Source organism: Carassius auratus, linkage group LG28B (assembly GCF_003368295.1).
Source record: "Carassius auratus strain Wakin linkage group LG28B, ASM336829v1, whole genome shotgun sequence".
Lineage (NCBI taxonomy): Eukaryota > Metazoa > Chordata > Actinopteri > Cypriniformes > Cyprinidae > Carassius > Carassius auratus.
Window position 1 is genome coordinate 6959861 of NC_039293.1, and position 20121 is coordinate 6979981.

The 20121-nt window shown below is 41.7% G+C and overlaps 1 protein-coding gene across 2 annotated transcripts; it reads right to left on the bottom strand.

Annotated features, from left to right (window-relative positions):
• Positions 1 to 1150: 1150 nt before the first annotated feature.
• LOC113067357 (transcription factor 20-like) lies at positions 1151 to 19608 on the bottom strand. 2 transcript variants are annotated; one of them, XM_026239712.1, is made up of 5 exons: positions 19158 to 19608; positions 3301 to 11124; positions 2961 to 3054; positions 2764 to 2864; positions 1151 to 1838 (listed from the first exon to the last, which is right to left on the bottom strand). In XM_026239712.1, the coding sequence occupies exons 2-5, from the start codon at positions 10207 to 10209 to the stop codon at positions 1653 to 1655; spliced, it is 7290 nt and encodes a 2429-aa protein (XP_026095497.1). In that variant the 5' UTR covers positions 10210 to 11124; positions 19158 to 19608; the 3' UTR covers positions 1151 to 1652. The 2 variants fall into 2 exon arrangements, with proteins under 2 accessions (XP_026095497.1, XP_026095498.1); XM_026239713.1 differs by having other exon boundaries at positions 2815 to 2864; positions 19158 to 19607.
• Between the last annotated feature and the right edge of the window lie 513 nt (positions 19609 to 20121).

Consider the following 20121-nt stretch of genomic DNA (forward strand, 5'->3'; position numbering starts at 1 on the left):
AATATACACCAATATAACTCAAACTGAACACTGATGGACATCATTGGGACTTTGTGGTTTGTGCAGTGCGTCTGTAGTCGTCTAGCATCCATTTTCACAGCGATGTAATGTGATCTATAAAATAAAACGAACCGCAGATCCAGATCTCTCCACAAATGTAAGATCCTCTGTCTCATGCCATTTTAATCTGATTTATGATTAAGAACAGAAAATGACTGTGAATCTGAGCTTCTTGTGTCAGATCCTGATTTAACTAAATCAACACACTAGCTTTGATTATTGATGGAAAAATAATGTTTGGTTTATTGTTTCAGCAAAAGCTGTACTATAGTGAAATATTATTCTAGTGTAAATCATCTGAATCTGTGTTAAAGTGTAATTTATTTCTGTGATGCTCCGCTGTATTTTCAGCATCATTCCTCCAGTCTTCAGTGTCACATGATCTTCAGAAATCAGAATAATATGATCATTTACTGCTCAAGAAACATGAAGATTATTATTATTGTTATGCTGAAGACGGCAGAGTAGAATTTTTCAGAATAGAGTCCAGAAGAACAGCATTTATATGAAATAGAAATCTTTTGTGACATTACTGTCTTCATCATCACTTTTGATCAATTTAAAGCACCAGATGACTTCTCTCACCTAAAATCAATATGCTTTTGAATGTATAGTGTATAATACAAAATCCCTTTATTTCAGATAAATGCTGATCTTAGGTTTCTTTGATGAAATAGAAAGGTCCAAACAAATATAGGAACGGTTTTCAACATTGCTAATAATCAAAAATGTTTCTTGAGGATCAAATCAGCATATGAGAATGAACAGCTCTTAAAATGCTAACAATATTTCACAATAATACTGCTTCTGCTTCATTTCTGCTCAAATAAACGCAGGCTTGAGCAGAAGAGGCTTCACTAGAAAGCACTGAAACAGTCGTGTAGGTTTATACGGTGCGTGTTACTGTATTTACTGAGAACACACGGCTGCCAACGGAGAAAGATGAGCCAGACCGTGTAGCAGCAGTCAAAGAAACGCCTCTGACGTACCAAACATCTTGTTATTAAACTCTGGTACTGATCTGAAACCAGAGCGGACTGCATCTCAGCTTCCAGGAGTGATTCAGAAGAGTAAGAGAGACTCACAGCCATGACAGAGACATGGTATAACTGTATTCATGAGTCAGAAGCATAGTGACAGTTTTCTAGTACATGTTTTCATAATGACAGCGATTGTTCAGTTGATGAGTTCAGCTGGAAGTGTCTTCACCGCTTTCTTCCTGCCCCAAACACTGTTTCCTGTCCCTCATGTACAGCACAGACCCCGCAGGTGGACAGTAAGAACACACACACACGCACACACACACACACACACACACACACACACACACACACGCACATATACAGGCACACCTTCGAAGGCAGTATTTGTGTGTCGCCATGACAACAGCGTCTCTGTGGCAACGGCGGTGATGTCATAACGGCTGGTCCTGGTGTGGAAAAAACGCTCACTCTAAGAGTAAAATACTGATTAAAACAATAGCGAGGCTTAAAATAATGATAATACGGGTTATGATGAAGTACTACATATAAGTGGTGTAACCACGGTCCTCTCGTTCAGCTCTGCTGTCCCCGGCGTGACACCGAGAGAGGTCAGTGCTCTTTAGAGAAGGTGTCGGAGCTCTGCGTCCAGGGCTGGCGTCCGGCTGGGCACAGTCTCTGCTGGAGCGAAGCACAGCACAGGGTTTGATCACAGCGCTCGAGCACAGCGAGGGAGTCACGTCTGTCCGAGGGAGCGCTCGTCCTCGCTCCCACTGCTCCAGACACGCCGCTCCAGGCCTGGCCACACACACACACACACACACACACACACACAGAGCAGCACAAAACACACGGTCACACACGGCTGCTGCAACACGGCCTGAACACCAGCTACAAGCAACAGCACAAATACATGCAACAGGGGCTTTCTTACCATGCTTCTCTTGATATCTGAACCTTCTTCAATCAAGATGCATTTACTTGACAAGTAAAATGACTTAAAATATTAAACCCCATTATCTAAAAAAAAAAAAAAAAAAACAATCACAATTTTGTTAGTTTTAGTATCTGCCAATGGGGTAATAACAATTATCTTACAAAGGCTAGACAAATATTTTGGCTCACTTTAATCGAAAATTAAGAAAAATGTATACTTTTTTCTGAAAACAAGACAACTTAAGTCATTTTACTTGCAAAATAAATGCATCTTGACTCAACAATTTTTAGAAACACTATATTGACAAAAGTATTGGGACCCCCTTCTAATGAACAGGTTTGACCACTTTAGAATACAAATCTTAATGTTTAAGCATATAATGATGTTCTAGGAAATTGTGTGCTTCTAATTTTATAACAACAGTTTGGACCGAACCCCTATTTATTCGAACAAGATGATGCCTCTGTATATTGAAATGATGGACTGAGTCAGTGTGGAAGAACTCGACTGGCATGACCTTGAGCTAAAAACTCAACACCGAGCAACGTATTTGCACCCCTCTTCTTCAGAACAGGAAAAGGCACTTCCAAAACTGTGGCAACAAAGATGGAAACATAATACATGTTTTTACAAATTATGTTTCCATCTCTGATCCAAAAGTTATGGAAGTGTCTAAAATGACTGTACCCATATTGATAAACCCTCATATCAGTTTCACACGTGTCACAGAAACTACAATATACATATAGGCTCCATGAAAAATAAAAATGCCTCCCAAATATCCACCTTGGTACTTCTTGACATTTCCACATTAGATGTGAAGTCTTGGTCTCGTACCTTGTGCTTTGGACATCTCAGAGAAAAGTTGTCTTCATTTAGAGAGCAATCTAGATTGAGATTAGAAAAAGAAGGATTTAGCACTAAACGTCAGCTATTCATAATATTTTTTTTTTTAAGTGCAGATCAAGGTGGTCACGACTGACCTGCTTCTATGGCACAAAGGTAGTGGTAGCTCAGCGTGCAGCCTTTACTGTAGCAGCCAAGTGTGGAGCCCACCATCTCACAATGAGAGCAGCTCTGAAGAGTGCAAATGTCACAAGCGTTATGGGGAAAATACAGTTTCCCTATATTTGAAACAAGTCATTGTTTTCACTAGTGCTGTCAATCAATTTAAAAAAAAAAACTAATCAATTTTGTTTTTCATAAATTGTTCACAAATATATAGTTATATTGCAATAATTGCACATGCAATCCTTAAATTAATTCTGACACTAATTTTCACAAAATACAGCAAGCCAACAAACTGCAGCACTTTCCACTTACTGTATCTCTGGCACCATCTAGTGCCTCCTGAAGGCCATACAGTCTCCCATTGACCAGGTACACACCACTGGTCCAAACGATGCAGCCCTCATGCACCCACAGCTCCTCGGGGTCCAGAGGCACAAGTGGGAGCTGGGCCATTTGGGCCATGGGATCCAGAGAGTCCAGGCTGGGTGGGGGAGGCTGGAAGGGCAGAGATGCTTTGCTGTTGATGGGGACAGTTCGAGGTAAATCCTCATTGGACTTATGTCTGCGTTTGAAGCGTGGATGGGATGTCAGTTTTCTGTGTTGGGGCCTTTGCTGTGTATTTTCAACATGCAACTGCTTCAAAACTATTTCACCGTCCAGTTCTTGAGCTTTTGATGTGCCCAGCTCGCTTGTCAGTTCTCCAGCCAGATCCCAGGTGTGAGCCGTTACCTTTGAGGTGGAGCTGCTCATCTTAACATTCTGGAAAGGCATTTCTTCACCCATGCTGGGAGAGACAGTGCCAACGGTGGTGGCTGGGGATGCCGAGTTTGTTGCCTGACTTACTGTATGATCACTATCTGCACATGACTTGATATTCTGAGAGTCCTGTAATCTTGTATCCTGGGGAGTAGTTTCTATTGGAACGGATGTCATACTGAAACCTGTTGTAGATACCCCATGGTTGGACGAGGTTTGTCGGACTTGAGGTTGATTCTTAGGGAGCTTGGCTGCATACTCAGCTGGGTAAAAAGGACCATAAAGATCCCCGAGATGTTTGTAGTTGGCCCATTTCTGGCAAAGGCAGCATAGGAGGCGACCAGTATGTCCAGTCTCTGATATCACAGGCCCTGGCAGAACATATTCAGATGTAGGAAGTGTCTTCCCTGACTGCAGGGCAGAATCAACAGGCTCTGAAACCCAGTTTTCTTTTGTTCTTTCATTTTCCTTTTCTTTTCTCACAAGTTGAGATGACAGAGGGAAATTTAATGGGCCATCAACTGCCAAGTGACCAGCTTTGTCTCCACATTTAAATTTTTCATCATCTGCGTTAATGATTGTACAGACAGCCCCGATCTCTGCTATCTTTTTCTCCACATGTATGTAAGGAGTAAATAAGTTACTCCTGGCATCCGATAATATTCCACATGGGCTGATATTTCCCCTGCTGCTTGCTTGGGTGTCCAGCTTCTCTTTGGAAGCCATCCCTCTTCTTCTCCTTCCCTGATCGCCAGGAGTCTCATTGTCCTCTTTCCCCTTTTTCGGTCTATGTCTGACAGGCTTCACATCTAACTCCGGCTGGGTCTCCTCGCTCTCTACATCCACTTTCACCACCTGGGTTTGAGCAGGAGGTGACAAAGATGGACAGGGTTTTTGGTCCGGTGGTGTTGATACTTGGGGCACTTCACTTGCAGTGTCTGGGATTGGGACAGACTGAGGTTCAGCTGTGGGTGAGGGAACAGAGTCCACAGGTATGCTTGCTGCTGTATTCTGAATTTGTGCTTGGGCACGTTTCTGCTTATTCACACTGCCCACTGGGCGACCTTTTTTCTTACCTGATGGAAAATAACCTTTGGGGACAGTGTTTTCTGATGTTTTAGTATCTGAACTGGTTGACCTAAGAGAAGTCATCTGGTGCTGAGAAGCTCGGGACAGAAGGTGGTGCCCAGGGCTCTGACTGTGGCCAGTGGTGGTCCCATAGTAATCCCCACCTGGGTAATCATCAAAAACCATGCCAGTCTCTTCTAGTTTCTGCTTCAGCAGGTTAGCAGCTGACTGCTCACCTCGTCGGGTTTCCAGCTGTTGATAAGTGTTTGTGAACTGCTGTATGTCAGACAATGCAGAAGAAGATGGAGGAGATCCCTGTACAGGACAAGGTAATGGAGGAGCTGGTGGAAGGGGCCCTAACAAAGTAAAATCATCCTTATCACTTTCACCCAATGACCCTGAAGATCCAGCAGCACCTAATCCAAAGTCAAAATCTTTTGGCAAACTCCTGAGGGCATTAGTGCTAGAAGCCGTTGCACCTAGTTTGAGGGTCTGAGAATCACAGGAGAATGCATCTTCAACTACTCTGTATGGCATAAGATCATCTAAAGTATGAGAATCATCAAGGTAAGATAAGCATGCCTCCTCTCCTTGAGAAACACTAGAAAAAGATGTACCGCCCTCAGGGTCTGGTATGTCAGAGGCGTAATGAGATACTTCTGAAAAGTTAGATTCTACGTGACTATTGTTGAAGTCATTTTTTTTCACGCTGGGAGTAATTTTCCGCACAATTGCCTCAAGTTTTAGTCCATGACCCTTCCTGGGGGGCAGAAACTTTGCTTTGGGCTGAGAAGGTGAATTAGCACTAGATATAGAATACTGTGTTTTGGGAGATGACAATTTTGTCTGAGTATCAGTACTGCCAGAACCATTGTTGGTTGCAAGTTTCGAATCAGAGTGGGATTGAGATAGTGGGGAGTGATAAGCTGATCCTGGTCGCTGACCTGGAACATCCTGATGCTGCCTCTTAGCTGGAATTGGCGAAATAAAAGATCTAACTCTCCTTCTCATGATTAAAGGGTTGGTTTCAGTCAATGTTCCAGTTTTGGTTGCTCTCGGCCCCTGATGAATCCCTTGGCTAGTCTTACCAGGTTGCTCAGCAGGACTAACAGCATCAACCGAAGCCAGTGAGTGGAAAGATTTGGCTGTGTCATCCGCACTCTTATCTGAAATGCCATCTTCTCCAGGTTTGGGGACAGCATTTGTGACTGGCCTGGAACCTACATGCTCATGAGGGACTGTAGTGGGTTGTCCAGCTCCCTCTCGTTCAGGATAAGTGTCCCACCTTTTCATGTCAAAGTGTGAACTGGGATAAGGGTGCTGTCGAGATTGGTGATGCTGACTAGGCAGGATATCACTTGAAGCTTGGGATTTTCCCTTCTGTTCAGAAAGTCTCTGAGGAATGTGCCTATCTATACCTCTTAGCCTTTGTCTGTCAGGAGTCCAGTCGTGTCTCTCGTGAGGAGGTAAACTCTGTGGAAATGCTTGTAACTTGTTAGTAGATGGTGTGGTTTTAGAATAGGCTGATACTGTGTGGAATGGTTGATGAGGTCTAGGATGTGAGATAATTTTTGGTCCATCCACTGTGTCACTGAAACCATATGCTCTGAAACCGTCAACAGCCTGCGAGAATGACTGGTGCCTTGGAGGTGAGGACAAGGGATTTGAGGACATTTGCAAAAGATATGGAAGGTTGCTGGTGGCTTCACTGTTGCCTTTGGCACTGTTGGTCTTTTCTATATCGAAATCAACATCTACAAGGGGATGAAGGGGCTTACTACATTCCTTACTGGGTGGCATGCTACAGTTACCATCTGTGTTCTGTCCTGCAGTTTCAGACTTTGATGAGTCCTCCTTTTTTTGTGCTTTCTTTACTTTTATTTCTTCCTTACCTTTTTGCTCATTTGATCCAGATGAAGAAAATGGCTGCTGAATGACAGAGGGTCCAGAAGTCCCAGAGTGTCCTCTCTCTCTTTCTGGTGTTGTTCGTCGAGAAGGGGACACATCACAGATTACTGAACGGCGTCCTGAGGATGTCTGAGATTGAGTGTGACAGATAGGACCTACACCACATGCCAATGGCTCAGCTTCCTGTAAAAGCAATTGTTCCACAGCAGAGGAAGAGGTACCATATCTGGGTGGTTTTCTGTGCTGCAAAGAATAGTCAGCCAAGTTAATGTGCTTTGAAGGGACTCCTGTTGTGAGATCTAAACACTGCTCCATGTGGGAGGACTGGCTGGGAGACAGACTGGTTTTGTCTTGCTCTAGAGAGATCCCATGAGTCACATTGGGCTTATGTGCTTCAGAATCCCAAGAGGGATGAGAAGGGCCTAAAACAATATCATTATCTGGTCCCTGATTTTGACTTGAATTTGGTGGTTTCCCAGAGGCCATTTGTCTGAATTTGACATTAAGTCCACTTATAAGTGTTTGAGAGCCCATTGCATGTGAACTCAAATTTTCATCCATACTATAAGGTAATCTAGTTTGATAACGGTACTGCGAGGTATCTTGAGACTGTTGGTGAACACTAGATGTCTGGTCGGGACGGCCATAGCGTCTATCTAAGTGATGACCCTGGAGCACTTCTTGCAAAAGACTTGGAAATGATTGGTGAAACTGAGAACTGCTATCTTGACTTCTTGAGACGATAGCCCTTCCCCCTTCCATACCAAAAACACCAATCTCCTTCCTGCCAATAGACCCATAGCTGGCCTCCAGCTGATGATAATTCTGGCATCTGTTTGTGCCCATACTACTCCCTAGTCCTAACTTCCCTCTACTCTTTGCAGCCTTATAATGTACGTCAGGATTACTGTATTTAAATGATGCTGAGTGAGACTGAATAGAGGGTTGAGGGTTTTGGCCAAATTCTTGTTTAGGGGAAATATCATACTGTGACACATATTTTTCCATGCACATCTCCCCTTCTCCATTGTGATTTCTAGTCTCTCTTAAGACATTCACATCAAGTTGGTCCCCGGGTTTGCTGTGTTTGTTTGAGTAATGAGAAACACCATAACGTGGTGATCTGGCTCCTGTGTGCTTGCTTGATTCAGTATTCCCTTCAGATCGAGCAGAGACAATAACTCCAACACCTCCAAAATTATGTTGCTCTGAAACGTTCTCATTTTTACTCTGACTTTCAAATTCCTTTGCATCAGACTTTGCCTCATCTTTTGTAGGAGGGACTGACCGTTTGTTCTCTGAATTCTCTCTATCACAGGAAGGATCTGCATTTTCAACTTCGCTTTCTTCATCTTTTATCATTTTGATTTTGCATCCCTTCGTTACACTATCATCATCATAATTATGAAGGTATTTTTCTGCCACACAGTTTGGATGTGCTGAGTTAATAGGAGATGGTGGGGCAGGGGGATAAACTGGTTGTTTTGGGCTGGGTTCTGCAGAAGCATGAACTGATGATGGTGGTGAAGAAGAGGAGGGAGTCAGGGTTTCTGGTGTATTTGCTTGAGACAGTTGTTTTGAACCTGTTGAAAGGACTCCAGTGTTGACCTGGAGATCCAATACTTGTTGCCTCGCTTCCGACGGCATCTGACTCTGTGATGATGAGTAGCTTTGTGGCTCAGATTCGTTGCTTGTTTCACTTGCCTGCCTATTCCGCTCACATTCTACTTGTTGATCCCCTTTTGCTTCCAGCATCTCAGAACTCTCTTTATTCACTAAGGTCTGACCGCTGGCGCTGGAATTACCAGATTTGTTTTGGTTGCCAAGAAAAGATTGTGATCCTTGCTGCACCTGAAGGTGATGTGCACTGTCTCTGCCTTTCTTTAGGGGCAGCACAGTATCTGTTAGAAGCATGTGCTGCACTGTATTAGGTAGATTCTCCACTTGAGAGGTCAGAGCATTGAGACTATTCAGTCCAGGGTCCTGCAAGAGTTTGTCATGAGGGTACAGGGAGCCATCTTCCCCTGGACCGCCCCGAAGACCTTGTCTCATTCGGTTCTGACTCATGGCAGCATGACCCACCCCTGCACCGTGGTTCAATACAGCTGCTTTAGTGCCTATGCCACTACCACAACTACTGATGCTGCTATTTGAATTGGGAGTGGGGCTCAGCTGAGGTACGGCCTGCAGAAGACGTCCATGGCTTTGGCTGCTGCGAGCATTTGAAACAGAGGGGTTTGATGATGGCTGCAGATGAATAACAGCATTGTTTCCTTCAGAACTCCCCATTAGTGGAGACGAAGAGGAGCTGCAGCTCGGAGACTGTACTGCAGATGGACCAGGAGAGGGATTAGATATGGGACTGAAGTTCTGATCAATGCGAGCCTGTTGACTTTGAGAGTGCAAGGGAGATTTGGCGATGTCTTGAGAAGGATGTGAAGGCAGAGCAGGGCTGGAGGACACCAAAGAATGGGGCAGTTTGGTGTGCAAATGTCCTTGGTGCTGCATTTTGAGGGAGGGGTCATGACCTGCTCCAGTGCTGAGCTGAGAGGGACGCTGGGAATGGGGGGCATGCTTGTGAAGGGACTGAGATTGCGGCGAATATGCAGATGATGTGTAACTTTGTCCCATATTCTCACAGCTGTTTGAAGCAGATGAACTTGTATGAGTATTTGGATTAGACTGAGTGGGAGAGTTATTCATTTTGGCATCTGTGCTGCTGCTACTCGTGCCGTACCTTTGTGGCGGAGAGTTATACATTCCAGTAGAGTCTGTGGTTGCATTAAGGGGGGCATAGTGTCCAAACTGAGGGGGAATTCGGTTTCCAGAAATCGGGTATGTCCGCTGATGCTGACCTTGGTGCAATCCTTGATATCTCTGTCCATGCTGCAGTTGATGCATCTGAGCACCTGATTGTACTGAAGCAGTATGAGCCAGACTGTATTGCTGGGAAGGAGAAAAGCAACCAGCACCACTACTATTACTACTCCCAACTGCAGAGGCACTGCCGGAGCTGTAATCCATAGAGTAGGGAGAAATCATTCCAGAAGATGACCCTGAACCAGATAAGTGTTGGTACTGATGAGGTGCGTGTCCATCCATGTTTGAGTATCTAAATCCTGCACCATATGCAGCTCCGCCTCTCCTGCTTCTTTCTCGTCCACTCACAGAAAAATAATAATCCACACTGTCCTTACGGTAAGAGTTCCCTCCTCCACTGTGAGTGTTTCCCTGTGTCAGCTCTCCAGCTGCTCTTCTGGATCCATAGCCATGTATAGGGGGAGCGTGTAGAAGATGCTGTTGGCTCCGCAGGTGCTGACCATGGCTCTGCAGGTTAGGTTGAGTTTGCTGCCTGGGCGCATAGTCCTCTGAGTTTCTGGGAGATATCTGAAGGTCTGAAGGGTGGTGTTGATATGGGGAACCAACAACACTTCCTGGCCGGCTAAATCCTGGATGAAGAGGGACTGGACTGTTGGGAAAATTCTGCATTTTTGTGTGTAGTTTTTCCAAATGGTGCTATTAGCAGCCCTTTTTATCAAAAGGACCCAAATGGCAAACTGGAATGCTAAGTATTAGAAATCTAAACTCACATCTGTAGCAGCAATATAGCAGGACCCTGCAAATGTCGTGAGATTTAGAAAATCAGGAGATTCAATTTGCTGCTCAAGTTAAAACCTAAAAACAATGTAAAGATGGGAAATGCAGCAGCTACACATTCATTAAAAGAAACTGTGACACAAATGCCACTACGTGGTTTGGCACTAGATCCAAAGATCTCTGTGAAAAAAATATGAATGAAAGTTTAGTGTTATCACAAAATGTCTATTAGCAAAGAGGTAAAAATACTCCACCAAAACAGCAACTCAGTTAAGTTCCATTAAGAGAATGTCAATATCATGACACTGTAGTGTGAAACATCTCCTTGCCATTTGGTAACGGATGTGGAGCCATGCAGTAGATTTATAATAGTTCAGGAACAGGTTTGCAACTGACAAAAAAATAAAAATAAAACAAATACAAAAACTCTCTCCAATTGGCACATGTATTCACTGACACCGAAAATAGCTTGAGAAAGATCAGTACTTCAAGATCATGATTTCTTTTCATATTGTCTGTGTAACAGGGATTTGGGGCACGTGTTCAAGCCAGGTTTCACAAAGATCTGTGCCAACAATTTTTTTCCAGCTGTATCCAAACATTCGCCTTTTCCCATGTTAGTTATTCAGTCCAAGTTTGTTGTTTTGTTTTGATCGTCCATTCCTTGCCTGTAACTATAAGGTATGTTTCAGTGTTGCTGGTCCTGGCTTCAGGTATTCTGTGGTCAGTCCATGCCAACCAGTTTAATCCGAACCTCTTAATATTCTAGTGTCTTTCTCTCTTTGGAACCAGGAAGCTTGAGATTTTCTGAAAACAGATGGAAAACACTTGCATTAGTATACTTTTAACAACCAAATAACATTCTAGGTACACTTTGTCTAAAGGCTATTTACATTCGAACATTAAAATGGCCATGAAACCCTAAATCTCATTTTCTGAGATGATATGGGGATTCTCCAACAAAAAAAAATGAAAATTAACTCATCAATTACAAGTCATGCCATCCCAAGTGTCAGCCTATTTGACAGACTTTCTTAAGATGAACACAAATTAAGATTTTTAGAAAATAATCCGTCTCTGTGAGTCAATGTATTGCAAGTGTGTGTGGAAAAAAACGTAACCAACACGATGGTTATCAATATCTTCTGAAGTTAAACTACTAAAATCTTTCTGAACCACAAATCCTCACTTCTGGCCAAGAGTCATAGGTGAGTATTGATATTTGTCTCCATCACCCCTATCGTTTTGCTTCAGAAGACACTGATCCATCAACTCTGCTTAAATGGATTACCATCATGTTGACTTTGCATGTCTCTGAAGTGTCAACTTCAAGATCTGTTGAACTTGCATTATGTGGACTCTATGGATTATTTGTCAAAAAATCTTTGACTGCGTTCATGAAGAAAGGATCTTTATAATGGCAATTACACAGCGATGTATTTGATTATGAATGCAAAGACATTGATGAAATCTGAAAATTCAAAGAAGAATGGACAGAAAAGTTAAATCCTTTGTTCCTTCTGCTTAATGCAGCAACTAGAACCAGGAAGTATGACCATATTAGACCGGTCCTGTCAACACTGCACTGGCCCCCTATCAAACATTGTATAGATTTTAAAATATTGCTAATTACTTATAAAGCCCTGAATGGTTTAGCACCTCAGTATTTGAATGAACTCCTTTTACATTATAATCCTCTACGTCCGCTACGTTCTCAAAACTCAGACAATTTGATAATACCTAGAATATCAAAATCAACTGATATTGAGAACTAAATGGGTTTAAATGAGTCTTGAGATGAAGAATCAAATTTTCCATCAAATCATACCAGAATACACTGCACAATAACATACTGTAGGTTTCAGAGCATAAAATAAAAATAAAAAAACTCTTGGATACGGATTCATGAACCCTTCACATTCCGGATTATACTCAATGAATAAACATTAAAAAAGTCTCACTTCTGCTCCTGAGAGCACTTATTTATTTTTTCAAATCTTGGTTTACATAAATTTTTAAGTATGCCATGCATAGGCGGCGCCAGGGGGGGTCCCCCCATTTGACCCCCCACCCTCTTCCTAATTTAAAAAAAATAAATAAATAATATATATATATATATATATATATATATATATATATATATATCCAGGATAAAGATAAAAAAATGTTTCTCTTCAAACAACGCAGAACAATAATAAATAATAATAAATACAGCTGCACACCTTCGGTGCTTGGCCCCTAAATATAGCTGCAAGCAGCAATTACGGGGCCAAGCACTCCAACTGCAAATGTAGGAGCTAAGCATGGCATGGAGCATCACACCAAATGCATAAATGAGCAATAACAGCAATTTTAGGATTATTGTAATTGAAATGGCTAAAAAATCATAAATACCACCTCTAGAAGCATGATTACTTGGCTTATCAAGCTTGACCAATAGGTGGCACTCTTATAAAATCAATTTGGTGTACTCTGTGTGACTTTTCAATGACACACACAAAGTTTGGTGTCAATATGCCAAAACATTTCAGAGATACAGCCTCAACGTCATTTTGTCATTGTGCCTCAAATTCGTCGATGTGGTATGCGAAAACGGTTTTGTCTATCGACACAAAATCCATAACTTTGTGTCAACATAGTCTGAAGATCATTTGATTCGAATTTGGTGAAAATCGGACATACGGTTGATGAGGAGTTCGAAAAAGTAGGTTTTCAACATAAATCAAAATGGCAGACCCGAAGTTCAGCTTACTATGGTATTTTTGGTATCTATGTTATCGGCAAAAGCCAGGGAATATTTTGAGCCCAGTTTCATTGCAATAAGCTAATGCAATAAAAAGTTATTAGCATTTTTAAAAGTGTAAATATTCATTGTTAATGAATGGTTTATTAATCTTGACCAATAGGTGGCGCTGTTACCAAATTTATGTGGCATGGTCAGTGTGAGGTGGCGATGACACATACAAAGTTTGGTGCAAATATGTCAAAGCGTTGCAGAGATACAGCCTCAAATGCATTTTGGCACCCTTCCAGCAAATTCGTTGATGCGCTGAATGAGAACCGTTTCGTATATCAACACGAAATCCATAACTTTTTGTCAGCATGGTCTGAAGATAATTCACGTCAAATTTGGTGAAAATCGGACTAACGGTCTAGGAGGAGTTAGAAAAAGTAGGTTTTCAACATTAATCAAAATGGCGGACAGGAAGTATGGCCAATTTTCACATAATTGGTATCAATGCACTCGGCATTACCCACAGAATATAGGGAGACCATTTTAATTGTAATAGTCTAATTTCTTCAAAAGTTATTAGCATTTATGTGATTTTTCATCATAACTATTGGCCACAAGGTGGCGCTGCCACCAAACCTTTTGAGTACCTTCAGGGCATGGAACCGAATATTTTTGTAATTATTTTCGTAATGATACCATGCTGCGTTAAAAAATACAGCATTTTAAAACATAATTCAAAATGGCCGTCACCTAAAATGGCCGACACAGGAAAATTTTATATCATTCGACTCGACATGATACACCGAATCTAAAGAGACCAGTTTTGTGATTTTTGGCCAAACTATTTAGAAGTTATAAGCCAAAATATGCATTTTTCATATCTCCTGATCACTAGGTGGCGCTGTATCGAAACAATGCAAATAGTCTCAGGTCATTCTTATTATAACACACACCAAGTTTGGTCTCAATATGCCAAACCGTTGCCGAGATATAGCCTCACGTGTATTTTTGCGTGCTTTTTGTCATATTTTTTCAAATGTCATTTGAGAACGGTAAGACGAATCAACTTGAATTCCATAACTTTTTGTCAGCGTGGTCTGAAGATGATCTGAGCCAATTTTTGTGAAAATCGGACAAACCGTCTAGGACGAGTTCGAAAATAGCGAAAAAACTAAACCTTGTGAATTTTTGGGTTCATTCGACTTGCAATGAGCCAATGATTCAGAGGAAAAAAAGAATTTCCATTTTCTGGCTTACGGTTCAAAAGTTATTAGCATACAAACATTGGAAGTTGGACAAGTGGTGGCGCTAGAGAGTAGGAGTTAGAGACTTCAAATTTGCTATAGTTAATGTTGGGACTGTCCTTTATCAGTGTGCCAAATTATACAACTTTCCCGCAAACCGGTTCTATGGGCTGCCAGGCGGAAGAAGAAGAATAATAATAACGCCAACGATTACAATAGGTGCCTACGCACCTTCGGTGCTTGGCCCCTAATTATTTCAACATTTATTCGTACACTGAACTGAGAACCGTTTCTGTCAGACACGTCCGATTCGAGAACCGAGGAGCTGATGATACTGCGTATGTGTGATTCAGTGTGAAGCAAACCGACACACAGAGCGTCTGAACTGAACTGATTCTTTTGGTGATTGATTCTGAACTGATTCTGTGCTAATGTTATGAGCGCGGGTAAACTGAAGACTTGAATCAAGGGCAATCATCACCAATGACGTCATTACGTAGAGCGCAAAAGAACCGGTGAACCATTTTTTTCTTCAAACGGTTTATTTGATCGAACTGTCCGAAAGAACCGAAAGAAGACTTGAAGCGTCGCTGCACACAAATAAAAAAAAATAAAAAAATAAAAAACAGAGTGCGCCACAATGCTTCAAGTCACACGAACGAACAAACACGTGAAAGCGGTTCGAAAGCATAAGGAGCCATCTGCTCTGCATATTATATCTCTCATGAATGTTACACAATGATCAACCTGCACAGTGTAAATAGCCAAAACCTGGATATTTCGGGCAATATTTAAATCCTGGCTGGGACATGTCCCGTATGACCGGCGCATATGGTCACCTAACTGTAAACTCGATAATATCTCTCTGGAAATAAGTGTAAAAATATCAATGTCAATAAAAATAACGCATAATATACCTGAAATCATAGTGCAGTGTGAAGGATATGAATAACAAATGTAGCCTGTCATTTGTTAACATCGCAAAGGTGTTCAATTTTAGACAACAACAGTAATAATAATAATATTAATCATTATATTCCAGTGTATCAGTTTTTTAATGTTTTGTATCAATATTTAAGGTGGACTTATTGATTAGGTGCAAGAGTAGAAGTGATGGTTAAAATAATAGAATAATGCTGAAATAGTAAATTGAGTCTTGTTCCTAGATGGACAGAGAGTGGAAACTAATATCAGATGAGGAGATGGAGATAGAGGAAGATAAAGAGGGAAATGTAGAGGCACAAGTGACAGAAAGAGAGCAGGTAACAGCAAGCCAGGAGACAGAGGCTGGTGAGAAAGAGGCAGTGTTTTCTACAGTTTTTACTAAAACCGCTGTTCTTAATTATTCTGTAGAACAGAGAAGAAAATGCCATCAGGGATTATTTAAGACATTTCAGTTTATAATCCCAGAGCTATTATTATTTTAAACTTAAAATTGTCTTCTCTATTGTTTCTTTTTCAAAACTGCATCAAAGCATTTGCTGCTGTATCAATACATAACCATCCATATCTATATGTGAATCAGCAAGGAATGCATCACAATATATTGCTGTATTAAACAGCGCCATTTAAAGCCTTGTTCCATGTGTAAGCTCTCTCACCCGGGTCCTCTCTGACGCTCCTCGCGGGGCTCGAACCCGGGTCTCAGGCATGGGAGGCGGACGCACTAACAAGGAGGGTAAATGGTTACAGCCACTAGCATCTGTGCCCCGTTTATACTTTGAGCACCTGCCCCTCCAAAGGTCTCTGCACGGCCCTGTTCAGAGGGAGTCAGCCACGGTTAAAAAGTTATCTGCTTAAGTAATTTGTGGATTAATGCATATTGGAGACGCGAACCATTTCAAACGATTCAGTTCGATTTGGTGAACTGGTTCAAAAAGATGCGGTTACATCGAATGATTCGTTCGTAAACCGGATATCACAAACTGCTTTGTTTTGAACTCTCTCTCACAACCGACACGGACGAGAAGACAATGCTGAATAAAGTCATAGCTTTTGCTATTTTTGGACCAAAATGTATTTTCGATGCTTCAGAATATTCTAACTGACCCTCTGATGTCACATGGACCACTTTGATGATGTTTTTCTTCTCTTTCTGGACATGGACAGTAGACCGTACACACAGCTTCAATGGAGGGACTGAGAGCTCTCGGACTAAATCTAAAATATCTTAAACTGTGTTCAGAAGATAAACGGAGGTCTCACTGGTTTGGAACGACATGAGGGTGAGTTATTAATTACATAATTATCATATTTGGGTGAACCAACCCTTTAAAGTTTGAGCATATTGTTTGCAAACTGCAATTGATTAATTAAAAACAAAGTAGTTGATATGCTGTGTTGTTTTTGTTGTTTAGTAGCAGTAACATGCAGTTATTAGCCGTGTCCACTGTATTTTCTGTTGGTTTTCATGAGACCCCCCTTGAAATGACCAGGATCCCCATTGCCCCCCCAATCACAATCATCTGGAGCCGCCACTGGTGCCATGTCGTGCCATAGCATCAATTATCATCTAACAACAGATGAGTGTTCAATCAGCCGTTTGAAAGAACGACTCACATAATACCCGCCCCCCAAATCATTTAAAATATCACTATTAAACATTCTGAAATATCACATAATTAATACTGCATTTGTAACAGCGGGTTGATGGAGATATTGGTCCAGATTATTAACAATTCTTTGTATATGTATATTTCAAAGTGGAAAAGTCATTTAGTGCCTACTTTAAATGAACCCATCTACAAGATAGATTTAAATGCTGACAAAGTCAAGAAAAGATGAGACATAAACACAAGACAGTTCGATTTAAATGTTCAAATATAAATAATAATAATAATAAATTATTCCATGGCACCTAAAAAGATAATTTGGCGCCTAAGTTTTGTTTTCTTATAGGAGCCAACCTTCCTGGATCTTTTGTTCTCGCCCTGACACGTGTAGCTCAGTTACTGTGAGAAACACAACAGAAATCTATAAACATGGGGAAAATAACACTGAATTCATGCAAAAACACTAGCAAAGACACCTGTGTTATTGTTAAAATTATAAGTTATTAGTTTTAATGTTTTATGAACTCAATTAATTAGACGTGTTTTTAATGACTAAAGATAAAGAAACCTGGATTACTGCACTATTACTGCTCTACACACCGAGTCGTTCCTTCACGTTAGCACGGACGAAGCGTGATGTCTGTTAAACGAGAGTTCTGTGGTGTTTCTCGAGGCTTGATTGTGTTTATAGGGTGCAGTCTAATGTGTGTTCATGCTTCGATTATTAAAAATACATTATTTTCCACAGAATTTACCTTTATTCCACAGCGATACACTCAGAATTATGTTAGCGGTACCGTCTTGATGATCATTCTCATAAACACATTGATGAATATTTATTTTTGAATATTTATGATTATTATATTTATTTATTTGACTAATGTTAATCAAACAACAAATATAACCTCAATTTAATTCAGTCAGTGAACACAATGCAGCGTTACTTTACATTTAATTATTACATTTCTGTGCCTAAATACTACGGCTTATTTTATCTGTGCTTGTAAATGGTGTATTTGTTCTTTATCCCCTTTTCTTTATTTTTATTTTTATTTTTACTTACTGTTCACTTGCCTTTAATGATGTCTGCAATTAATGGAAAGCAAAGTCTCAAGGTCACAGTATTGTATCTCATACTGAATGTCTCATTATTTAACATAATAAACAGTGCTTGTAGTGTGTTTCTCTGTTTGTTGAGGAAGGTTTTATAAACAAGGCCCAGCTGCACGCTGGATATACATGGTTTCTTATAAATATGATAAAACTTAAAGACTTTTGGAGATATGAAGGATGAAACTGAGTGTGTGTGTGTGTGTGTGTGTGTGTTATGCCCCCTAAAGACATCCATGTGACATAAATATGACAGACATGCATCACGGAGACGTCTACAAGATGTATTTTTTAGGGTGTCTGCTCACCTGTCTAGGTGCCTTTATGTGAAACTGACATTAATTAGCCGAGTGTTTAATGAGGGTCCCAGGCTCTTTAATGGGATCATTAGTCATGTAGACATGTGTCTATTGTGTCTCGTGTAATAGCAGTGAATTTACTACTGTGGTGTTCACCGGTCAAACTAGTCCTGTAACTGATCCACTAACTAAACAAGTGTGTGTGTGTGTGTGTGTGTGTGTGTGTGTGTGTGTGTGTGAAGATGATGCTCTTCACAGTATAATCTGGATTTAGTCACTAACGTTACCTGAGAAACACTGAAACCATAACAGACAACAACCATGATGATGATGATGATGATAAGAGCGAGATTATCAATGTGTGTGTGTGTGTGTGTCAGTTAAACTAGTCCTGTAACTGATCTAACAACTAAACAACAGTGTGTGTGTGTGTGTGTGTGAAGATGATGATGCTCTTCACAGTGTAATCAAGCTTCTGTCATTACTTGAGAAACACTGAAACAATAACAAACAACATGATGACGATGATGATGATAACAGCGAGACTATCTCTCTCTGTGTGTGTGTGTGTGTGTGTGTTCATGAGGCGAAATCACAATCTGTTAATAATGATGGAGATCACAATCTGTTATTAATAATGATGGAGCACCGACATAATATAGACTCGGAACCATCTAGAAATCAAACCTCCTCCATCATAGCAGCACATTAGCATTAGCTCTTTAGCACGGCTCGGATCCGCACAGAAACACTAGATGTATAACAGACTCGTCACACATCGCACTCGGTGAAGGAGAACAAACACGATCGTGAGGGGACAATCTCGCACGCACTGATGACTGATACTGGAAACGCATATTAAACCACCACAGACGCCCGATAACGCGGTGTTTTTCTTTACCGGACAAGGCCCGTCTGATCCCCGGACTCGAGTTCCGCGCTCCGCCTGCACCGAGCCGTGTCTCCCGCCTCACGAGCCCGAGCGCGCCTCGAGATTCCGCCAACACCAGTCCGTTCCTCTTCTGCCGTTCTTCTTCTGTTTTCTTCTTCTTTTGTCTTTCTGGCTTCAGGAAACGAACGAGAGGAGCTCGAGCGTTCCACGCGCTCCCGCCCCCCTCACGCGCGCGCCACATCCATCACGCAGACGCGTCTGACGCGACGCAGCACAGAGACGGATCGCTGCGATCGAGTGCTTGGGTTCAGGGTCTGGAGGAGAGTGTAAAGCACTTCTCGAACACACTTGTGTAGTAGTGTACTTGTGCTAGTGTGACACGCACATCTGGCTGATTGACTCTGAAGGCGGATCTGGTGGGCCGCTCTGATTGGCTGGAGAGCGGGTCGGTACCGGAGACGCTTTGGTCACTCGATCCCTCGATCGATCACGGTTGATGTTATAACAGATGGGGTCACGTGACCCCCCCCGCGCTCCTACTCGGCTCTTTCCATCACACGGTTGCCATAGCAACTGCATCATTTACAGGCCACACATCCATGCTCCAAACATCAATCAATCTGTCTGTCTGTGTGTCTGTCACGTATCTATTGTGTATCTAAGTCGTGGTCTAATGGTTAGAGAGTCGGACTGGTAATCGAAAGGTTGTGAGTTCGAGTCTCGGGCCAGCAGGAATTGTGGGTGGGGGGAGTGCATGTACTGTTCTCTCTCAATACCACGACTGAGGTATTGTGTGTGCACTTCGGGTGGGTTAAAAGCAGAGCATGAATTCTGAGTATGGGTCACCATACTTGGCTGTCTGTCTGTCCATTTCTTTACGTACGTGTTCAGTCGCAGCAAACACAGAAAGTCTGTAAATCACTCAATCTTCATGTATTTACTGTTGCATGATGAATGTTGGACACTCAAACAT